This window comes from Erpetoichthys calabaricus, chromosome 8, assembly GCF_900747795.2.
Source record: "Erpetoichthys calabaricus chromosome 8, fErpCal1.3, whole genome shotgun sequence".
Taxonomy (NCBI): Eukaryota; Metazoa; Chordata; class Cladistia; order Polypteriformes; family Polypteridae; genus Erpetoichthys; species Erpetoichthys calabaricus.
In genome coordinates, this window is record NC_041401.2 from 3381010 (window position 1) to 3405378 (window position 24369).

The 24369-nt window shown below is 43.8% G+C and overlaps 1 protein-coding gene across 1 annotated transcript in view; it reads left to right on the forward strand.

Moving 5' to 3' along the window:
• The first annotated feature begins 11922 nt into the window (after positions 1-11922).
• plekha3 (pleckstrin homology domain containing, family A (phosphoinositide binding specific) member 3) overlaps positions 11923-24369 on the forward strand; it is a 72015-nt gene continuing 59568 nt past the window's right edge. The window contains exon 1 of the mRNA XM_028806197.2: positions 11923-12262. Coding sequence (XP_028662030.1) covers positions 12223-12262 — 40 coding nt within the window. The 5' untranslated portion in view covers positions 11923-12222. The remainder of the gene's footprint in view (positions 12263-24369) is intronic.

Consider the following 24369-nt stretch of genomic DNA (forward strand, 5'->3'; position numbering starts at 1 on the left):
GAAACTATCCGTGATATCAGCCAGTCCCAACAAAGGCCTTTTTCTGAGTACTGTGGTCAGGTAAACGGGACCACTGCCTGAAATCCTGACAGAGGGACCGAGGAGGAACGTCTGACCACCGTCCATCTGCCTCTTGAATGAGGACAATGTCGAGGACTACATGATGCTCTATTGTTAACCCTCTGACATTAAGTTATTTAAGTCATCCATCCATCCATTTTCCAACTGAATCCGAACACAGGGTCACAGGGGTCTGCCGGAGCCAATCCCAGCCAACACAGGGCACAAGGCAGGAACCAATCCCGGGCAGGGTGCCAACCCACCACAGGACACACACAAACACACCCACACACCAAGCACACACTAGGGCCAATTTAGAAACAACAGTCCACCTAACCTGCATGTCTTTGGACTGTGGGAGGAAACCAAAGAGCGCCCGGAGGAAACCCACGCAGACACGGGGAGAACATGCAAACTCCACGCAGGGAGGACCCGGGAAGCGAACCCAGGTCTCTTAACTGCGAGGCAGCATCGCTACCACTGTGCCACCATGCTGCCCCATTTAAGTCATCTATTTAGCTATTTTTATGATGTATTAATTATATTTATTATTGTTTATTACATGTTTGTAATTCTATTTATGATTTTTGAATGTATAAAGTTATGTTTTGTTATCATCCCTTATTTTTTGTCTCAAGGCACAGTTGGTGGAGCTGAGAAGCTGAGCATTTTGCTGCATATTGCACTGTGTGTAGAATTTGCATGTGACAAATAAAATGTGATTTGATTTGAATGTCTTGCTCTGTGCTGAATTATTACAAGAACAAGAAGGTATGAACACATAACTCCAGTTCTTAAATCCTTACACTGGTGCCCGGTTAAGTTTAGGGAAGATTTCCAAATCCTCCTTTTAACATGTAAAGTCTTAAATGGTTGAGGTTCGGCTTACTTGTCTGAAATTATCATAACTTACAAACCAGAGTGCACATTAAGATCTCAAGAAGCTGGTCTGCCAGTCTGTATTAATTCCAAGAATTAATAAAATAACAGTGGGAGGTCGAGCTTTTACTTACAGGGGGCCCCTAAACTGTGGAGTGATCTGCCTGCTACTATAAAAGATGCCCTTTTGGTCTCAGCTTTCAAATCCCAGCTGAAGACTCACAACTTCAGTTTACCACACCCTGACTAGAGTTGCGGAGACAGCATGTCTGTTGTTACACATTAGCACTAAAACAGAAGTAATATAACAGTTAGAATTTGTTACTAACCCTCATCTGTTCTGTTTCTCTTCTCGGTTGTCAAATGTGGCACTTGGTGCCACGGCGCACCTACCAACTTGTTTCGCCTCCCTAAGGTAAAGTCATCCCTGATGGAGGATCGCAGGAATCGTTGGGTAGAGGGGTCCTTTCATCAGATTGGCTGTCTCAGCTGTGGAATGGCCAATTGGAGGAAGGCAGCGTGATGGCCAAGGTCTCCAGGACTCTAAACAAATCCAAATTATGGGATATAATCTACTGTTAAATTCAGCTCCGTACTGGTAATATTTTTATTTTTATACTGTATTGAGGTTACTTCTGTTCTGTTCTGTGTATTGTATTGTATTGACCCCCTTCTTTTTGACACCCACTGCACGCCAAACCTACCTGGAAAGGGGTCACTCTTTGAACTGCCTTTCCCAAGGTTTCTTCCATTTTTTCCCTAGAAGGGATTTTTTTGGGGAGTTTTTCCTTGTCTTTTTAGAGAGTCAAGGCTGGGGGGCTGTGAAGAGGCAGGGCCTGGTAAAGCCCGTTGGGCACTTCTTGTGTGATTTTGGGCTATACAGAAATAAATTGTATTGTATTGTATTGTATTGTACTGAATCACCACCACTGCTTAAACGGTAAAGACATACATGAAATAAAATGAGCTCAACATAATATTACAAATGCAGTATAATCACTTGTGGGCACCAAGGGACGCACAGCTCCCCAAACACTTGACACACCAGACACAAGTTCAGCACAACACACGTTTATTATGAGTGGGAAACGTTTTTCCCTCGTTTCCCACCTATGTAGCAAAGAACAATAAGCACAAGCAGTCTCTCTCTATCTCTCTCTCTCTCTCTCTCTTCTGTCTCTTGCCCACCTCCACTCCTCCTGGCAAGCTTTTTTCCCCACCTTCCGACTCTGGTTCTCCGAGTAGTGGCAACTGGCTCCTGTTATAGGGCACCCAGAAGTGTTCCATGTGTGGCGGAAGTGTTGCACCAAAGGGCTCAGCCATTCCTGCAATGCCCCCTGGCAGCACCCACGGAGCCGAACAGGGCACCTCCAAACTCCAACTCCAAAGGTGCCCTATGGGAGTCTAAAGCACTGCTGAAACCCTGGGGGGCTGCCATCTAGCGTTCTTGGGAGAGGTAATGCCCTGAACATGCTCTTTCCCCCAAGTCCTTCCATTATATAGGCATCCCGGCTGGGCAAGAGCCCCAGCTGTACACCACACATTATAAATTCATTTAATATATAAATCTGAAGAAATATCAACATTAGAACATTAGAACACTCTAGACGAGAACAGGCCATTCAGCCCAACAAGGCTCGCCAGTCCTATTCACTTATTTCCTCCAAAAAAACATCAAGTCGAGTTTTGAAAGTCCCTAAAGTCTTACTGTTCACCACACTACTTGGTTGCTTATTCCAAGTGTCTATCGTTCTTTGTGTAAAGAAAAACTTCCTAATGTTTGTGCGAAATTTACCCTTCACAAGTTTCCAACTGTGTTCCCATGTTCTTGATGAACTCATTTTAAAGTCACCGTCTCGATCCACTGCACTAATTCCCTTCATAATTTTAAACACTTCTGTCATGTCACCTCTTAATCTTCTTTTATTTAAACTGTAAAGGCTCAACTCTTTTGATCTTTCCTCATAACTCATCCCCAGTAGCCCTGAATCAGCCTAGTCGCTCTTCTCTGGACCTTCTTTAGTGCTGCTATGTCCTTTTTGTAACCTGAAGACCAAAACTGCACCCAGGACTCCAGATGAGGCCTCACCAGTGTGTTATAAAGCTTGAGCAGAACCTCCTGTGACTTGTACTCCACACATCAAGGCGCTATATAACCTGACATTCTGTTAGCCTTATTAATGGCTTCTGAACACTGTCAGGAAGTCGATAGCTTAGAGTTCACTATGACTCCTAAATCCTTCTCATAAGGTGGACTCTCGATTTTCAGACTTCCATTGTACATTCAGACCTCACATTTTTACTTCCTATGTGTAATTCTTTACATTTACTGACATTAAATGTCATCAGCCACAAATCTGCCCAAGCCTGTCTGTTGTCCAAGTCCTTCTGTGATGATATAACGGATTCCAAATTGTCTCTTAATTCACCTATCTTGGTATCATCTGCAAACTTAACCAGCTTGTTATCTAAATCATTTATTAATATTATACATAGCAGTTGCCCCACACTGCCCAATGCTGGTCACCACTCTTAACATTGGCCAATTCTGATGAGGTTCCTCACACCATCACCCTCTGCTTCCTGTGTCTGAGCCAATTCTGCACCCTTCTACACACCCCACCCTGACCTCCCACTTCTTTTAGTTTGATGCCCAACCTCTCATATGGCACCTTATCAAATGCTTTATGAAAGCAAGATGAATAATGTCATATGTTCCACTTTGATCCTTTTGTTGCCTCCTCATAGAATTCCGGCATGTTAGTAAAACACGACCTCCCTCTTCTGAGCCCATGCTGACTGTTCAGAATAACTCCTGCCCTTAACCAGTTACATCATTTAAAGCGAATTGACATGAGACCAGCTATGTTATATGGGCTGGAGACGGTGGCACTGACCAGAAAGCAGGAGACAGTGCTGGAGGTGGCAGAGTTAAAGATGCTAAGATTTGCATTGGGTGTGACAAGGATGGATAGGATTAGCAATGAGGACATTAGAGGGTCAGCTCAAGTGGGACAGTTGGGAGACAAAGCCAGAGAGGTGAGATTGTGTTGATTTAGTCACATGCAGAGTATATTGGGAGAAGGATGCTAAGGATGGAGCTGCAAGGTAAAAGGAGAAAAGGAAGGCTTAAGAGAAGGTTTATGGATGTGGTGAGAGAGGACATGAAGGTGATGGGTGTGACAGAGCAAGATGACGAGGACAGAAAGAGATGGAACAAGATGATCCGCTGTGGCAACCCGTAACGGGTGCACCCGAAAGAAGAAGAAAAAGAAGATATGAGTATCAATCTGCCTGTGCCCCTTTTCGCAAAATCCATGTGTAAAAACATAAATATAACAATATTCAAACATTAATAACAATACAGTACTTTCAAATCATTAAGAAAATCTTATAAATAATAAGAAAGCTCACAAGCAAATCTTTCTGGGGTTCAATTGAAGTGGGAGAAATGAGACTGCATCACACGGTGAAAAGGCGCAGCTTTAAACAGCTCAGTGTAGGAGGATGAAAACGAGATTGTATCGTTGCACAACATACTACAGTGCCATGACTATTTATGTATAAATATATCTGAGGCACAATGTGGGCATTTCCCATTCTGCTAGGCTTTACTAGCACACCAGGCCTGTTAACCGGGGTGCAGACATCCAGTTCTGTCTTTTTTCCCCCACTTGCATTCTGAACATTAAGGATATGAACTTAATATGTGTTGCTACAGGGAGCCAATGTGAGAATTTGAAGAGAGGGGTGACTCGTGCCCACCTTGTCTGAGCCGCTGCATTTTGAATCATCTGCAGCAGCTTGGTGACACATGCCAGCTCTCCTGCCAGCAGAAAGTTGCAGCAGTCCAGATGTGACAAGACCAAAGTCTGGACCAGTAGTGGTTCTGCAAGTTCTGTCGGATATGATCATGTTGTGTGGAATGAATCTCCAAGATTGAGAGGACAGCTGACCAACAGGCGGGAGTTTATGAGGCTGAGGGACTGTGTGTGTCTGAAATGGTGGTGTGTAATACTGGAGTACCTCAGGGAACTGTCCTGTATACACAACAGTATAATACCAGCGCTAGCCATCTACAGAAATTTTCGGGTGATTAGTCCATCATAGGCTGCATTAATAATGGAGACAAGTCAGGATACAGGAAGGTTGTGGAGGACTTCATCTTGTGGTACAGGGACAACAACTTGCAACTCAACTGGTTACAAAAGAGCTGGTGGTGGACTTTAGGTGTGCCAAGGAGCATCCAAGAACTGTCACTATCCATGGGGAGTACATGGAAGTGGTGCAGAGCCACAACTACCTGGGGGGGGGGGGGGAATCGTCACATAAACAACAAACTGGACTGGTATGACAACACAGTGGGTCAGAGCAGAATGGACTTCCTAAGGAGGCTCAGGGCTTTTGATGTGTGCAGCAAGCAGTTGGAAATGTTCTATCAGTTGTGGTAGCTGGCCCGGACACAGACAGGCGGACATGGTTTTAAATCACCCACAACACGTTTATTATACAAATGAATATTTACACAAGTGCACATACAAACCCAAAACTCCCCCAAAGTCCAGGCCTCTGTACAATGCCTCTTTCTCTGGTCCACCTCCACTCCTCTCCTCCGAGCTCTGTCTCTCTTCCTCCTGACCCCAGCCATCGAATGGAGGGAGGTAGCCTCTTTTATACACACCCGGATGTGCTCCAGGTGCCTCCCAATTAGCCTCTGCCAGCACTCCCCAGTGTGGCGGAAGTACCAGCTGCGCACCCAGAGCACTCCGGATGTCCCTAGTGTTCTTCCCCCCAGGACTTCCGGGTGTGGTGGAAATGCTGAGGGCCAGGGCTCTCCAGGCATTGGGGGGCCCCTATAGGGTTGAGCTTCCAAGCTCAGTTCCCGTGGTCCCCAAAACCACCAGGGCGGTTGCCCCCTCATGGTCTGGAGGAGGCGTAAGCCCTCCTCTGGTCCTTCTGGGCGTCCCGGCTGGGTACCACCACCAGCCACTCGCCACACAGTCCATAATGGCCAGTGTGGTGTTCTATACTGCGATCTCCTGAGAAGTAACCTGAGCTCAGAAGAAACACAATGCCTGAGCAAACTTATAGCAAGGTCCTTAACCTGCAATTGCTGAGCGCTTTGAGTAGTGAGAAAAGCGCTATATAAATGCAAAGAATTATTATTATTATTATTATTATAGGGAAAGCCTGCTCCATCATGGGGTTGAACCCTGGACACACTGGAAACTGTTGTAGAAAAGAGGATGGTGGCAAAATTGGATGACGTCATGAAAAATACCCTCCATCCCCTCCAGGAGGTGCTCTCTTAGAACATGTTTAGCCATGGGCTCATTCCCAGTGACGTGTGGTGAGGTTCATGGCTGGCGACTCCTTCAGAGTCAGATTTACAAATATATGAACCCAAAAGAGTAGCTTATTCACTATTCAGTTGGCAGCCAGCATGTACCTTGACTACTGGTTATGTTTCAATTTTCATCAACATTCTTTACACACATAGACAGGAAAGGTTCACATTTGGCTAAGAAAGAACGTTACATTCATCGCGGCAAGAGAGAGAGAGTGGAGAGAGCGCATTGGCTCCTCACCCTCCATGTGTTCTAAATTTGCTGTTGCAATTCCACAATTCATACTCATTCAATACAAATGAAAGTATTGAATGATATACAAAAAATCGGATTTCAATTTGACCTTAATTGAAATTTTTTTTTTCAATTTTTTATTCTGATGCTTTAAGGAATTTTAATAGAGACTGATCAACAAAAGGATAACAAAAAAAAACAAAAGAATATTTTATTTAAGTATTTAGTTTTTAAATATTGGATTGTTTTTTTCTTAGTCTGATCCCATTTTTTTTAAAATTGAAAACCGTTTATGGTCTTACCTTTATTTGTAAATGAAGTCCATGCACCCACCTTCTCCATGAAAATCTCCATCACTTTCTTTTAAAAGTCCTCTTTTCTTTAGTTTTAAAAATCTTAATCTTCTATTTTGGCAGTCAGTCAGAACAAAAAATAAAAATAAACGGACCACTGCAGTGCACTTGACTTTCTGATCTCGCTAACTTATTGGCGCTGAGAGCCTCTGCATATAAGAACAGCAGCAACGAGCACCTGTTGGGCTCACATGCGCCCCCTTCAGGGCAGCACGGTACTGTCTGCCTCACTTTGTGACTTCTCACTGCGGTTTTATGTCAGATCAGCAAGACTAGATAGATAGATAGATAGATAGATAGATAGATAGATAGATAGATAGATAGATAGATAGATAGATAGATAGATAGATAGATAGATAGATAGATAGATAGATAGATAGATAGATACTTTATTAATCCCAAGGGGAAATTCACAAACTCCAGCAGCAGCATACTGATAAAAAACTATATTAAATATGTCACACATATTTATTAAAGATATTAGCCAGAACGCGGAAAGTCAGGGTGCATAATAAATGCATCAGCAAACCTTATATTGGCGACATACAAAGAGACAGCAACAGGCATGCGCATCATCCCCGTGTGTGAGGGAGAGCGCAGCCCGAGGGGAGGTGAGGTTCCTCACTGCCGCACCTCACGTTTCTCTCCTCTATTTGAACATGAAATGCGCAAATTCAGCGATTTTGACTATAAAAATGATCACAATTATTGGAATCATACAGAAAACAAATTTACAGCACAGACCAGTGGAAAAATGTATTTTATGTTATCATTAGCTGTCAACTGATCACCACCTGGTGGTGAGTTGGCTTCGATGGTGGGGGAGGATGCCGGTCAGGCGTGGTAGGCCCAAACGTGTTGTGAGGGTCTGCTGGGAACGTCTGGCAGAGCCCCCTGTCAGAAGTAGCTTCAACTCCCACCTCCGGCAGAACTTTGACCATGTCCCGAGGGAGGTGGGGGACATTGAGTCCGAATGGGCCATGTTCCGTGCCTCTATTGTTGAGGTGGCTGACCGGCGCTGTGGCCGTAAGGTGGTTGGTGCCTGTCGTGGTGGCAATCCCCGAACCTGTTGGTGGACACCGGTGGTGAGGGATGCCGTCAAGCTGGAGAAGGAGTCCTACTGGACCCTTTTGTCCTGTGGGACTCTGGAGGCAGCTGATAGGTACTGGCAGGCCAAGCGGAATGCGGCTTTGGTGGTTGCTGAGGCAAAAACTCGGGCGTGGGAGGAGTTTGGGGAGGCCATGGAGAACGACTTTCGGACGGCTTTGAGGAGATTCTGGTCCACCGTCCGGCGTCTCAGGAGGGGGAAGCAGTGCAGTGTCAACACTGTATATGGTGGTGATGGTGCGCTGCTGACCTCGACTCGGGACGTTGTGGGTCGGTGGGGGGAGTACTTCGAAGACCTCCTCAATCCCACTAACATGCCTTCCAATGTGGAAGCAGAGCCTGGGGACTCAGAGGTGGGCTCCCCCATCTCTGGGACTGAGGTCACCGAGGTGGTCAAAAAACTCCTTGGTGGCAGGGCCCCAGGGGTGGATGAGATATGCCTGGAGTTCCTCAAGGCTCTGGATGTTGTAGGGCTGTCTTGGTTGACACGTCTCTGCAACATTGCATGGACATCAGGGACAGTGCCTCTGGATTGGCAGACCGGGGTGGTGGTCCACCTCTTTAAGAAAGGGGACCAGAGGGTGTGTTCCAACTACAGAGGGATCACACTCCTCAGCTTCCCTGGAAAAGTCTATTCGGGGGTCCTGGAGAGGAGGGTCCGTCGGACAGTCGAACCTCGGATTCAGGAGGAACAGTGTGGTTTTCGTCCTGGTCGTGGAACAGTGGACCAGCTCTACACCCTTAGCAGGGTCCTAGAGGGTGCATGGGAGTTTGCCCAACCAGTCTACATGTGTTTTGTGGACTTGGAAAAGGCATTCGACCGTGTCCCTCGGGGAATCCTGTGGGGGGTGCTCCGAGAGTATGGAGTACCGGACCCCCTGATAAGGGCTGTTCGGTCCCTGTACGATCGGTGTCAGAGCTTGGTCCGCATTGCCGGCAGTAAGTCGAACCCGTTTCCAGTGAGAGTTGGACTCCGCCAGGGCTGCCCTTTGTCACCAATTCTGTTCATAACTTTTATGGACAGAATTTCTAGGCGCAGCCAGGGCATTGAGGGGGTTCGGTTTGGTGGACTCAGGATTGGGTCACTGCTTTTTGCAGATGATGTTGTCCTGTTTGCTTCATCAGGCCGTGATCTTCATCTCTCTCTGGATCGGTTCGCAGCCGAGTGTGAAGCAGCTGGGATGGGAATCAGCACCTCCAAATCCGAGACCATGGTCCTCAGCCGGAAAAGGGTGGAGTGCCCACTCAAGGTTGGTAGTGAGATCCTGCCCCAAGTGGAGGAGTTCAAGTATCTCGGGGTCTTGTTCACGAGTGAGGGAAGAATGGAGCGTGAGATCGACAGGCGGATATGTGCAGCATCCACAGTAATGGGGGCTCTGCATCGGTCTGTCGTGGTGAAAAAGGAGCTGAGCCGCAAGGTGAAGCTCTCAATTTACCAGTCGATCTATGTTCCTACCCTCACCTATGGTCATGAACTATGGGTAGTGACCGAAAGAACGAGATCACGAATACAAGCGGCTGAAATGAGTTTCCTCCGCAGGGTGTCTGGGCTCTCCCTTAAAGATAGGGTGAGAAGCTCAGTCATCAGAAGTAGAGCCGCTGCTCCTCCGTATTGAGAGGAGTCAGATGAGGTGGCTTGGGCATCTGATCAGGATGCCTCCTGGACGCCTCCCTGGTGAGGTGTTCCGGGCACATCCAACCGGGAGGAGGCCCCGGGGAAGACCCAGGACATGCTGGAGGGACTATGTTTCTCGACTGGCCTGGGAACGCCTTGGGATTCTCCCGGAAGAGCTAGAAGAAGTGGCCGGGGTGAGGGAAGTCTGGGCATCTCTGCTCAAGCTGCTGCCCCCACGACCCGACCTCGGATAAGTGGGAGACAATGGATGGATGGATGGATGGATGTTATCATTATTAGTTTTTTTACTTTTCACGATGACATCCCCTGACCGTACATGCTTGCTCATTCCAGTCTGGTGTGCAAAGAAATAGCTCTGGGTGTCTTTTCTGCCAGCCTGCTTGCTATCAGGCATTTCAATGCATTCGTTAAGTTTATTTTGAAATATCATATCTGCATGAACAATGTTTATTTATTTATTTTATGTATTTATTTTTATTTACATACTGTATCATTTTGATTGATTGATTGGCTATTATTTGTCCTTGTTTTTATGTTCCTGCTGCTGTATGTATCTGAATTTCTCCTTGGAATTAAAACGATTATCTAATCCATCCATCCATCCATTTTCCAACCCGCTGAATCCAATCTAATCTAATTAATCACCTCCCCAAGGTTGCGTACTGACTTGGCAGGCATTGGTAATCATGGGCTGGGCTGAACAGAGATGGACTGCTGAATGGATAGATGAGTTGGGATAACAAGCCAGTCTTACTTTGCCAAGTTGCGCTGAAGATGGTGATCCTTCATCCAAATTACAGTATCAGTAAGGCATGCAGAGATTCTTCCTGATACCATGAGGTCCTCTGAAGGGAATGACAGGCATATATAGCACTGATAAGTGGCACCATGGTACTTGATGATAGGGTGTAATGAGGAGGTGAACAGACAGAAGAGAAGAGGGCCAGCACCAATCCATGGGCATCCCCGTGCTTGCCTGGTGCACATTTGACAGTCCTCTATGCCAGGACACACAGGTTAGAATCTGCTCAAGAGGTAGAATTCAAACCACTGGGCAGTTCCAGTGATGCGAAGGAGATGCCAAGGTCAGAGAGGGTGGCAAAGAGGATCTGGTGGTGGGCCATGTTGAAGACAGAGGAGAGATCTGTCTATATTTTGGTAGCTCTAGCCTGCTGTAGTGTGTTGCCAATGGTAAGCAAAGTTGTCTCAATGGCCATTCCTGATGCCCTGACTGATTAGGATCAAGCAGTGTGTTCTGTTGAAGAAAGGAACAGACAACAGTAATTATAGTAAATCCTTATATACTGTATATATATTAATTTTCCATATCTTCTTATCATTTGCAGGGGTACTCTTGGCCAGAGTCAGTCTGTGCCAGGCAGCAACCATCAGGCCCGGTCTTAGGTATTATGGGACCCTAGGTGAAAGGGGGGTCCAGGGGCCCCCCTGGAAGCTCTGTGAAATGCGTGAAAATTAGACCAAGGAGACATTTTCTTGTAACGTTACGAGGTCATCACCCTGCGTCCCTTTTTCGCCTGGAGTAGTTAGCTGCTACAATTTAGCCAGTTTGAACTGTTTCCACTGGGCACCACGTGGCGGTATGTAGCTAAGCCCAGCTTAGTTTTGTTGTATTTTTTCTTTTTTTAGTTTTTTTGTCCTTTTTTATTTTTTGGGATATTTGAAACTTTTGGAATGCATTGCGAGGGGAGGGGCGGGCCGGGGGGCCTGGCCGCCGTCGATCCGGGGCCCTAGGCGGTTGCCTACTTTGCCTATGCCTAAGGCCGGGCCTGGCAACCATCCCTGGATGTGACGCTAGTCTTTTCAACAAACGTGAACAGAGGATTGTGACGCTGGAAAGCAGCAGTTCTGAACACTGCGCCACCATGCTGCTAAAAACAAAACCACCGTTTTAGACTTGCTTAATTCAAATCAGAGTCAGTGGTTTTAAAGCTTGGGGGCTATTATACTGTATCTCACCAGCACCAAGCCAGTCTATCGCAGCGCTCACTCATACGGGAACAGTTAGTCAAAAATACACGGCAACCGAGTGCCTGTCCAAATATGGACATAAAAATCACGAAATATATCCATTTTTATTTTGGACATAAATACCTACTGGACGATTACAATACTCGTCATCAAACGTAAACAGGTTGTAAAGACACTCTCATTATTCAATGAATTGAATGTAATAAATCGAAACAGGAACGTGTAGGCATGGCGGACTCTTTAAAAAGAAACGTGAAGGGATTGATTGTGTTTGATTGGCTGTGGACAACGTCAATCTGGGCCCTTCCTCCCGCCCCTTGTTTTCCCGTTAGCTCTACTCCAGGAAGTGATCTGCGGCTTGGGGTCAATTCGAGAGAGAAAGAAGAAAAAAGGCAACGGCAGCAGCAAACAGAACCCAATTATTAGTGGGCACTGGAATAAAAGAATTGTTATAATCATCAGAAAGGGGCCTCGAAAGAATAAGGCGAAGATGCGAGAGACGACCCTGGGCCCGGCGCTCAGCCCCACTTTATTGAGTAACAAAGCGATCGTCATCTGATAGGTCGCCTCTGGCCGGCGGGGGTCGAAGCTCTTCTTTAAAGCGGCTCAGTGAACTATGGAAGGAGTGCTGCACAAATGGACCAACTACATCGCTGGTAAGTGCTGAGGGATTGGGGATTTCATGGGCTCCTCGGGTTTAGCTCGCGGGCGATGGTGTGGAAGTGGCGGGGGCGGTACGCGAGGTCCCCGCAGACGGCCGCACGGGCAAACTTTCAGCCCGCGAAAAAAATCAGAGCCGGGAGAGAGGCATGCAGCGGGAGAAGAAGCCGACCTGATCCGAGTCCCCTCTCTTTCTCTTTCTCTCCCCCGCCATCGCCCGGGATACAGAATGGGACTACGAGCTCCCGCGGCCGGGCATCGCCGTGCTTCGCCGACCCATCTGTTCTGAAGCCTCGGGAAGGAGTGACGGCTTACCTCGGTCCGCTCAGTACTCTTAGGTTTCTGCTTCGGTTTGTGCCCGGTCTGGCTCCCGCACTAGCACCACGCACTCGGTTTTAGCTTGTGCTTTGTACTAATTAGATGGATGGATTTTCGGTCCCCTTGGGTTCTGCCACGTTCGAGCCATAACAGGTGGTTAAAGTGAGCCCACCGTTGGTCTGTCCTGGTGCTGGTTTGTCAGGCAGAGATATGTAGTGATCAGGGTGATTGATCCCAGTTTTCTTGGCTGATAGAAGTGCTATTACATTTTAAATTCAGTTTCACAAGTTCCAGTGGTGTTCTTGCACCTTTTAGCTTGTGTCACATCTTGCGGTTCTGGTGTCTCCAGTTTCTACTTTTGTTAGTTTTGTTTTCCTTGATACAAGTTCTTGTCAGATAAGAGTGTGTATCTGGAGATCTTGACCTGGACAAGGTGAATGCACGCGATGGATCACTTCTGTGGGACCCTCCTGAAAGTTTGAGAACTTATAACGGAGTGTACACCACAAAGCATTAATCACTGTCTCTGACTCGCCAGCCTAACCTTATCTTAATACTTTATTTGACTTGTGGTCCATTTGTTAAGTATATGTGTAAGCTTTTGGACAATAGCTCAGCCTTTGGGGTGAAGATATCTGTGAAATCCTAAAATTATAATCAATGGGTCAGTGCAGTGTGAGAACACTTCAGTAATTGTTTTATAGAATATAACCTCTAATGGGAGCAGCCGAAAGGATTCAGAAAGTATTGGCATTTCTGCAGTTTATTGATAGATTGATAGAAACTTTATTGATCTGTAATTGCAGCAGAAAAAAAAAGTACAAATATACATATGGCAAGAGTTATCCATAAGTAAATTAACAGCATGTAGGTGTTTATTGTGTGTAATGTGGTTGGAATTATTTTTAAAATTTTGTTGTAGATGGAGACAGCTGCCATCAGTCTACACTCCATTACCTATTACAACAACAACAACAATATATATTTCTGTAGCACGTTTTCAGACAAATGATGTAGCTCAAAGTGCTTTACAGGATAAAGAAAAATTATAAAAATAAAATTAGGGAATACTAATTAACATAGAATAAAAGTAAGGTCAGATGGCCAGGGAACACAGAAAAAAAAAAAAAAAAAAAAAAAACTCCAAACGGCTGGAGAAAAGAAAACAAAATCTGTAGGGGGTCCGAGGCCATGAGACCACCCAGCCTCCTCTAGGCATTCTACCTAACATCAATGACCTCAATCAGTCCTCATGGTATTCAGGATTCACATGGAAGAACTTGATGGTGACAGTCATGGGGACTTCTGGCCTTCAATCCATCAGTGTAGGACATCACGGTGCTTTGATCAGGTGGTGATAGTGGGTATCCTTCAATAAGGGCGGGCACAAAAAGGCGAGCTTCAAAAGGGCGACCTCAATTGGGCGCGGCGAATAAAGGCAAACACAACAAAATTATTACAGAAAATTTATTAGATAAAGGCAATGATTGAACATATAAAAAGGCGAAAGCAAGAATATTAAAACATCCAATTAATTAATGCATAAACTTCTAACGAACTATTTCTAAAGCTCTCTATATTTCATTGTTTTCTGCTCTTACTCATTGGTGTCTTACAATTGAAGCTGTAGATTATGTGCAATGCCACGTAGATATTTTATTATTTATTATTATCTACTATTATTATCTATCTATTATAATCTAAATTATCTACGAATGCCTTTATTCGCCGCGCCCAATTGAGGTCGCCCTTTTGAAGCTCGCCTTTTTGTGCGCGCCCTTATTGAATAGAACCGTGGTAGTGCAGATCACCACTACAGAAAACTGGAAAAAGAACAGAAGAGAAAGTAGGGGTTAGTACGGATTTTAGAGCTACCATTAATGATTATGATACTCTGTATATGCCTTAATATCGGGGGTTACACTAAAATGAAGCTCTGAGAAAGCCATGTTAAAGTAATGGGGTTTTAGCAGTTTATTAAAGTGGTCCACCATATCAGTCTGGTGATTTTGTATTCCAGATTTTAGGTTCATAACAGCAGAAGGCCGCCCGCATCACCACATCTTTTAAGTTTAGCTCTTGGAATGCTAAGCAGACCCTCATTTGAAGATCTAAGGTTACGATTTGGAGTGTAAGGTGAAAGACATTCTGAGATATTGGATGGTGAGAGATGATTTAAAGCTTTGTAAGCCATATTTTAAAGTAAATTGTAAATGGCACAGGTAACCAATGTAGTGACATCAGAACTGGAGAGATGTGTTCGGATTTTATTTTCCTAGTTAGTTCCTATGCAGTGTAAATTGTGGAACCTTCCATACCCGAGCACATGTGTGCCTTTCTAAATGATGTCCTGTCAATTTACTAAGCCCTCTGGTGGGCTCCATTCAAGTTCAAGACGCATCTCAAGGAGAAATAAATCAAACAGAGGATGCACCTGAGCACAATTTGGAATGCCGCAGTAAAGGGTCTGAATACTGTACTTAGATGGAGGAGAGGTTTCATTTTTTATTTATTTATTAATACCATGGGGCTCTGCCCCCTGCTCGCTTCACTTGCCAACCCCTGGGTTTGGTTAACAATTTTAAGAGATTGTTATTTTCATGGGAATTGTTACATATGCATTATTTTCACTTTTACTTTAAAACTTTTGTAAAGACAATATGTGGAATTCACTTTTCTTCAAAATCGCATTGAATTTTGATTCCATGTTTGGACTTTCATCGTGACAACTGTTGTTTCCGGCCCTCACCCCCAGGCCTCCAGGAGGAGCTCTCCCGACAGCATGGACGTGCCCTGAATTCCAGCAGGGTCTCATGGACTTTGTAGTTTTTATACACAGCCCTGCTGGATACCTTGGGGACCACCGCTGTAGGGAGGCTCGTGGACTCTTATGTGCCCTATAACCCGGAAGTACGTCCTGGTCACGTGAGCAGGAGAAATTACGTACTTCCAGGTTGAAGAAAAGGACTTTTACCCTGACCCGGAAGTAATAAGGACTTGTGGACTGTTGGGCAGGAACACCTCCGGGTCAGGGGGTATAAAAGGACTCTGGGAAAGCCCAGACACTGAGCTGAGCTGGGAGGTAGGGTGGCTAAGTGTCTGGGAGAGGAGGATTGGTATTTGTGATTGGTTTATTGATTATATGAGTAGTGTGGACTGGAGGGTGCTTGGTGCACTGTATTATTTAATAAATAATAATTGTACTTTTACCTGGTGTTTAGAGTGGTACCTGAGGGTTCAAGAGGTCGATAAACGCCTCTACAGCAACGCAACGTATAACTGCCCGTGAGTGAATATAGTTTCTTTCTCTCTAATAAATAAAACGATTTTCTCGAATGTTTGTCCATGCTCTTTCTTCTTCGCTTAGTTGTTGACATGTCATCTAGAACGTATAAAATTATTGTCCTGATAAAATTTATAAGAGCTGAAAGCACAGGAACTGTGTTTGACAAAAGCATTCACATGACTGAGGTTAGTTGACCGCGGTCTTGTTTGAAAATAGTCGTAAGTATGGCATGACTTGAAAGAATCTCATGTTAAAAGTCTCCGCCTCACGGGACTTCATACCACGTCAATGTTTTTGGAATCTTTTAATTCTTGCTGCCAACACGAATTAGACGATCTACAAGTCTCTGATTGAATATATTGTTTGGATTTAAACTTTAAATCTTTTTCGCTGTACTGTTATTTTACCGAGTAATAATTTCCATGTTTGCGCCGATGCGATCTTTATTATCAGTTTTTTGAGATTTTCAAATTTTCCTACTTCCATTATCTCTAACCTGCCCTGCATGTGTACCGCACCAACATTTTTGAATTCTTTACGATGTTCTACTTTGTCATCAACTCTTTGTCTTTTATTTCTGGCCTTGGGTGCGTTTAAATCTTTTGGCACAAAGACTCGTCTCTCTGGACGTGAAAGTGTCTCTCTGAGAAAATCATGTCTTGTGTCCTTCCAACCCTCAAATATTTCCATCCATCCATCCACTATCCAGCCCGCTATATCCTAACTACAGGGTCACGGGGGGTCTGCTGGAGCCAATCCCAGCCAACACAGGGTGCAAGGCAGAAACAAACCCCGGGCAGGGCACCCACACACCAAGCGCACACTAGGGACAAGTTAGAATCGCCAATCCACCTAACCTGCATGTCTTTGGACTGTGGGAGGAAACCCACGCAAGGAGGACCCGGGAAGCGAACCCAGGTCTCCTAACTGTGAGGCAGTAGTGCTACCCACTGCGCCACCATGCCCCTTCCAAGATTTTTTTTTTTTTTTTTTTTATAATAGAGAGAAATAATTAAAGTGCTTTCTACCGGCAACATGCTATCATTGCATGCTCCAAACCTACCTATAAATTACTTCTGTCTCTTCAATAACTTCTCTAACAGGAAAAGGCTAGCTGCTTAGCCACTCGAAAATCTGCAAATAAACCTCAACATAAAGCATTAATCTGGGGGTGTTATTTGAAGAGTGACGGCAAAATTTAATCAGTTTGCTTCTTCCTATAAAGGCAATATAAAACTTGTGCCGTACAAGTTTATAAATACAAGATATAATGGCCAAGAAAAAAATAGAAGCATCGTGTTTTGTTAGCACTGCAACCTTAACAATTTCAAGAGGCCGAGTTCAAACCTCGGTCCGCTGACCGTACGTCGAAAGTCTCAAAAAAAGGATCGTAAAGATGGCATGAATGCAAACAAATGGAAATTATTACTTGGTGAAATAACGGAAAAGAGATATTGTTCGGATTTAAACTTTAAGTCGGAGACTTGTCTAATTCGTGTTGCCATCAGGGAAAAAAAAAAGTCGTCCGTCTTCCCAATGAAGAGGCGTATCCACGAGAATTAAAAGATTTGTTGTTTGGTGAAAGTGAAATCCCGCGAGAGAGAATTTTAAGCCCTGTGAGATAAGACTTTATGCAAAGAGATTTGGAAAAGTCCCGCCCACATATAAAACATTTACAGCCACGCACACCGTTCAATCACTTCTCATTGGTGTGAATGCTATTGTCGGGCACAGTTCATGTAGAGCAGGGATCCACTATCACGGTCCTGGAGGGCCGCAGTGGCTGCAGGTTTTTACTCCAACCCAGTTGCTTAATAAGAAGCACATATTGCTCAAGTAACACTTCTGCTTCACTTTAGTGGTCTCGCTCGTTAAAATTTTGAATCCTTATTTCTTATTTTAGTCTTAAACAACTGGAGTCTTGTTTTTTAATTGCTCCTAATTAGCAATAACAAAAGAGAGCAGCATTCCTCAACTTAGCTAGTTACCATTTCCACCTGTGTGTATTCATCATGCACTGTTGGTTTAATTAAATACTTGGAAGGAAAGTGAAGGAAAAAAAGTGAAGGACTGAGAATTACTCCTCCATTTTAGCCTTCAGATCATTTGGATGATATCCTTAGAAAGGGGAAGAAAATCTCAGATATGAGAATTACCTGACACAGCAGAGTTAAAGCACTCACAAGCCCTGCAATTAAATTATTGGCAAGAGTTGCTTTCTAATTAAGCCATCGAGTTAACTCTTTTAGGGCTAATTTTTTTTTTGTTTCTTTTCTCCCAGGGCTGAATATTTTTCCAAAAACTAACATTTTTCAAAAAAGAACACAAAGCAATTGTTTAACATATCAAATCAACAAAAAATATTTCCTTTTGACAAATGTTACTGTCTTGCATGTTGTATGAGCCTGCATACTCTATGATTTCACATACATATCACATACATGTTACACAGCAAAGTCTGATCTCGCTCAAAGCAGCCAATTTCAGTCATTGCCACATTGCACTCCTTACAATACGTGTTGCTTTGGTGCCTATTTTTCAATTGTCTGTTGCTGCACTTTCTCACATATATTGTTAGTGTGTACTGTAGAGAGACAAGTCACCCATTTGCCATCGTGCCATGCCACTGCCACCAAGTTTTCTGCCTGCATGAAAACCGTATTGTCACCTCTTTTCATCTTCTGCAACTTTATGAACTTTATGTATGGCATTATAGTCTGGCTCACCCCATGGGATTTGCTTCTGTTTATTACAGAAGTGAATAAAACTTTGCAGCAGCACGTACCTAAGCCACCAGGGGACAAAACACGTTTGGACCAATGCTTCCTGAAGTTATATCACCAGTTCTGTCCCATCTCTATTTGTAATGCCACAGCGCGCTTCATCTCGTCTTTCGTTGTGGGTTTCCACTTTGAAAAATGAGAATGCGATGCAAACGCAGCCCACGATTCAAAAAAAATCTCTGCCTACCTGTTTGTCTCGTCTGACAGTAGCTGAAAAGCAGCATCAGGAGAGAGCAGCCTGAAGTACAGCAGCTGGTGATCTGTCGTGTCCAACAGCAAGCCATGCCGTCTTGTAAACTCCGTAGCCAGATCGGCTTTCAACGGATCAATGTCTGTTTATTTATCCCATGCGAACCTTGCCGTAGATGCATCGGCTGCGCGAAGGCACTCAACTGGCAGCAGATCCGCTGGCACGGCATCAGCTGGTGTCTGATCAGCTGATGCCTGCTTCTCACTCTCTTGCTCGATCTCCTGATCACTGCCAATAAAGTCCAATTCTGAAAAATCAAGAGTCTGACTCCGCGATAATGCGCAAAACATCGTCTGCCGAGTGTTTTCTTTTCTGCACTTGCTTCGCTGCCTTTTCACATGTCGGTGCCATCTTGCCTTTGTTAACCTTGCGTGTGCGTGAGTTGCGAAATGTATAGTTGCCAAGTCAACGAGTCTAGCATTCCTCCAAGCACAGAGGGAATGCCTGTGACGTGACAGTGAGATTTGTCGCCATTAACAGCTGATTGTCGCCCCCTATCCCTGGATGTCGACTTTTGTCGACATTAGCCTTCAACCCCTCCTGTCGACAAAAGTCAACATCTGCCCTAAAAGAGTTAAAACAAAAACCTGCAGCCACTGCGGCCCTCCAGGACTGTGATTGAGGACCCCTGGTGTAGAGAGAAAGAAACGATATTCACTCACAGGCAGTTACACATTGCGTTGTCACAATATAATTCCAAACACGGAATCAAAATTCAATGTGATATTGATGAAAAGGTAAACGCGAAAAGAGATTGAAGATATGAATATACAGGTGCTGGTAATAAAATTAGAATATCATGACAAAGTTGATTTATTTCAGTAATTCCATTCAAAAAGTGAAACTTGTATATTAGATTCATTCATTACACACAGACTGATGTATTTCAAATGTTTATTTCTTTTAATGTTGATGATTAGAACTGACAACTAATGAAAGTCCCAAATTCAGTATCTCAGAAAATTTAGAATATTGTGAAAAGGTTCAATATTGAATACACCTGGTGCCACACTCTAATAGCTGATTAACTCAAAAGCCTTTAAATGGTCTCTCAGTCGAGTTCTGTAGGCTACACAATCATGGGGAAGACTGCTGACTTGACAGTTGTCCAAAAGACGACCATTGACACCTTGCACAAGGAGGGCAAGACACAAAAGGTCATTGCTAAAGAGGCTGGCCGTTCACAGAGCTCTGTGTCCAAGCACATTAATGGAGAGGCGAAGGGAAGGACAAGATGTGGTAGAAAAAAGTGGACAAGCAATAGGGATAACCGCACAATGGAGAGGATTGTGAAACAAAAGCCATTCAAAAATGTGGGGGAGATTCACAAAGAGTGGACTGCAGCTGGAGTCAGTGCTTCAAGAACCACCACACACAGACGTATGCAAGACATGGGTTTCAGCTGTCGCATTCCTTGTGTCAAGCCACTCTTGAACAGGAGACAGCGTCGGAAGCATCTCGCCTTTGGACTGCTGCTGAGTGGTCCAAAGTTATGTTCTCTGATGAAAGTAAATTTTGCATTTCCTTTGGAAATCAAGGTCCCAGAGTCTGGAGGAAGAGAGGAGAGGCACAGAATCCACGTTGCGTGAGGTCCAGTGTAAAGTTTCCACAGTCAGTGATGGTTTGGGGTGCCATGTCATCTGCTGGTGTTGGTCCATTGTGTTTTCTGAGGTCCAAGGTCAACGCAGCCATCTACCAGGAAGTTTTAGAGCACTTCATGCTTCCTGCTGCTGACGAACTTTATGGAGATGCAGATTTCATTTTCCAACAGGACCTGGCACCTGCACACCGTGCCAAAGCTACCAGTACCTGGTTTAAGGACCATGGTATCCCTGTTCTTGATTGGCCAGCAAAGTCGCCTGACCTTAACCCCATAGAAAATCTATGGGGTATTGTGAAGAGGAAGATGCAATACGCCAGACCCTACAATTCAGAAGAGCTGAAGGCCACTATCAGAGCAACATGGGCTCTCATAACACCTGAGCAGTGCCACAGACTGATCGACTCCATGCCACGCCGCATTGCTGCAGTAATCCAGGCCAAAGGAGCCCCAACTAAATATTGAGTGCTGTACATGCTCATACTTTTCATGTTCATACCTTTCAGTTGGCCAACATTTCTAAAAATCCTGTTCTTGCATTGGTCTTAATTGATATTCTAATTTTCCGAGATACTGAATTTGGGACTTTCATTAGTTGTCAGTTCTAATCATCAACATTAAAAGAAATAAACATTTGAAATACATCAGTCTGTGTGTAATGAATGAATCTAATATTCAAGTTTCACTTTTTGAATGGAATTACTGAAAAAAATCAACTTTGTCATGATAGTCTAATTTTATGACCAGCACCTGTATGTGATATGACAGAAGTATGCAGAGCATGTCTGGTGGAGAAGAGAGACAAGGCAGTGAGACAAATGAACAGCTGCTGTACAGGCTTTTAAATGTTTGATGTGCCACGTGAGATGCAGATCACGCCAGCAGCTAATCGAGCAAATAAGTTTTTTGTTTTTACCTCCTATTTGTTTCCCATGGAAACAAACAAAAACTAAAACCACATTTAACTTCTTTATGTCTACACTGAAGTGAAACTAGGAAAGGATGGAAAACCACAAAATAATAATAATAAATAACGTGGATAAAACCATAATCAACGTTACCCTCTTTTTAAGGGGGAAGCAGCTGCACTACTCGTGAATTTTAATTGTGAATTTCCCCTTGGGATTAATAAAGTATCTATCCATCCATCCATCCATCCATCAGTCACTAGTTACTTAAATTACTTTGAAAGCCAATAATTTATGACATAAAATAACTTGCTTACTATTTAATAGGCAGACTTTAAATGGTCAGTCCTAAAATGCAATGTTAAAATTGTAACTCCAGCTCAGTCCTGGCCATCTGCCCTCCTGAGGTTTGTCCCTGCTGTCACCTTTGGTCCCCTTTTTTTTTTTGTCCTGTTCTAGACTTGTGCCTGTTAGGTGAGGCACATGACTCTCATGGACACGCTCCTTTCTTATGCAGATAATTAATTCAGATGCGCTGATGAGCTCCAGTCATTACGACAGCGTCACTCCTCTGCAGCATGCAGATAATGAAACTAACCACACGTGTGTGGGTGCTTCCTGTGACCTTCACCTGAATACATTTGACGCTGCTTAAAACGGGTTCCAGGCTCCTTTATCATGTGCCAGCCTGGGTTATAACTGTAAATATGAGTAAGAACTCCGAGCCATCAATATGTGAACAGCACTACAGATGAATACTGTAACTGAAATAGAAGTAGACTGTGTAAGGTACACCGGTATTTTCCCCTTCCTAATGTCTTTTTTGCACGTTTTACACAATAAATATCCTCAGACCTTTAGAGAAAATACAGTGTTGGAGAAGGGGAAGCTGAGTGAACACAGACTAGTTGTCAAGTCATTACAACCTTAATTCAAGGAACAAAGTTAGTAAATGCTGTAGTTCCAGTACTTTATTTCTAATTATTGCTGCTAAAGGTATTAAACACTTCCTAGAATTTTATTTCTTTCCTTCACATCTCTGTGGAGGAGTGTTCACCCACTATTCTTTGCAGAACTGCTCTAATTCAGACACATCAAGTCAAGTTAAGTGGTTTTATCACCATACCATCCATACACCGTATTGCAGTATACAGTGGCATGAAATAACGTTCACCAGGACCGCAGTGAGCATTTACATAAACACTGGACAAGTGCAAGATGCGTAAAGAACTATACTGTAAATTGATAAATAATAGTTAAATGAAGGGCGGCACGGTGGGCTTCCCGGGTCCTCCCTGCGTGGAATTTGCATGTTCTTCCCGTGTCTGCGTGGGTTTCCTCCCACAGTCCAAAGACATGCAGGTTAGGTGGATTGGTGATTCTAAATTGGCCCTAGTGTGTGCTTGGTGTGTTTGTGTGTGTGTCCTGCGGTGGGTTGGCACCCTGCCCAGGATTGGTTCCCTGCCTTGTGCCCTGTGTTGGCTGGGATTGGCTCCAGCAGACCCCCGTGACCCTGTGTTCAGATTCAGCAGGTTGGATAATGGATGGATGGATAGTTAAATGAATAGACTATTTTCTCCCTGCCGGAGATTTGTTCCTGCCTTGCGCCCGGTGCTGGCTGGGTTTGGCTCCGGCAGACCCCCGTGACCCTGTGTTAGGATATAGCGGGTTGGAAAATGACTGACTGACTGAATATATAGCAAGAAATAAAATTAATAATAAAAACGGTAGCAACTAAGGATTCTCTAATCACCGATTTCGTGTCACTTGATCAGCTGATTCCGATTCCATTTTTTTTTTCCTTTATCCCTTTAAAAAACTTTTTACACTAAGCTTCTGCATAACCAGACATATAGAAGAATTATGTCCTATATCAAAGTGTATTTTTATAAATAAACGATAGACTACAGGTGTTAACAGTTCATTTATATTAACAAAATGAGATTGCTTTGGCTTATTTTTCAGTGACCGTAAAATAATAGAATAAATAATTTCTTTAAAATATATACAAAAAAATATTTACAAAAATATCTATCAATAATACATCTCTCTGTTCTAAAAGAAAATCTTAAGACAAGACTTTTGCCAAGAGATTTTTTTCAAGTCCCGCCCTCCTCTCAACCATTTCCGGTTCACGGCCCACACCCGCGGTCCTCTCACTTCTCATTCTTGTGAATGCTTTTGTTAGACTCGGTTCCTGCGCTCTCAGCTCTTATAAATTTTTACATTTTCCTCATTTTAAATTCCCAATAAAAGAAGACTTATTATGTCCAAGTCTTATTGAAGAATTTTATCCCGAAGGGTTATTAACAAAAGAAATGAGTACATGGACAATCCTAGCACCGAGAAACGATGAAGTCAAACGAATTAACGCGGAAATAGTCGATCGGTTACACAGCAAAATGGTTAAATGTGTATCGATAGACTATGCTGAAACAGTTGGTGGTGATGGTGCGGAAGAGGAAAACATCAACTTACAATATCCTGTAGAAAATCTACAACCGTTAACACCGTCGGGTTATTTCCACCGGCTAAATTACTGTTGACAGAAGGATGTATTGTAATGTTAGCGCATAATTTATGTATGAATGATAGGCTATGCAATAGGACAAGATTAGTTGTATTCAATATTGATTCGAACAATTCTGACATGTAAAATTTTAACAGGCGACAAGCAAGGTAATGTAGTACATATTCCGCAGATAACATTAGACACCAAAGGAGATCTTGATATGCTATTCGTATTAAAACATTTACAGTTTCCCGTTAGTATTTTTTTGTAAAGACAATTAACAAATCACAGGGTCAAACATTCGAAAAAGTTGGTTTATTTATTAGAGAGAAAGAAACGAAATTCACTTACAGGCAGTTATACACTGCAGTGTCACATAGTAACTCCAAACACAGAATCAAAATTCAAAATGATATTGACGAAAAGTTAATTCCAAATATTGTTTT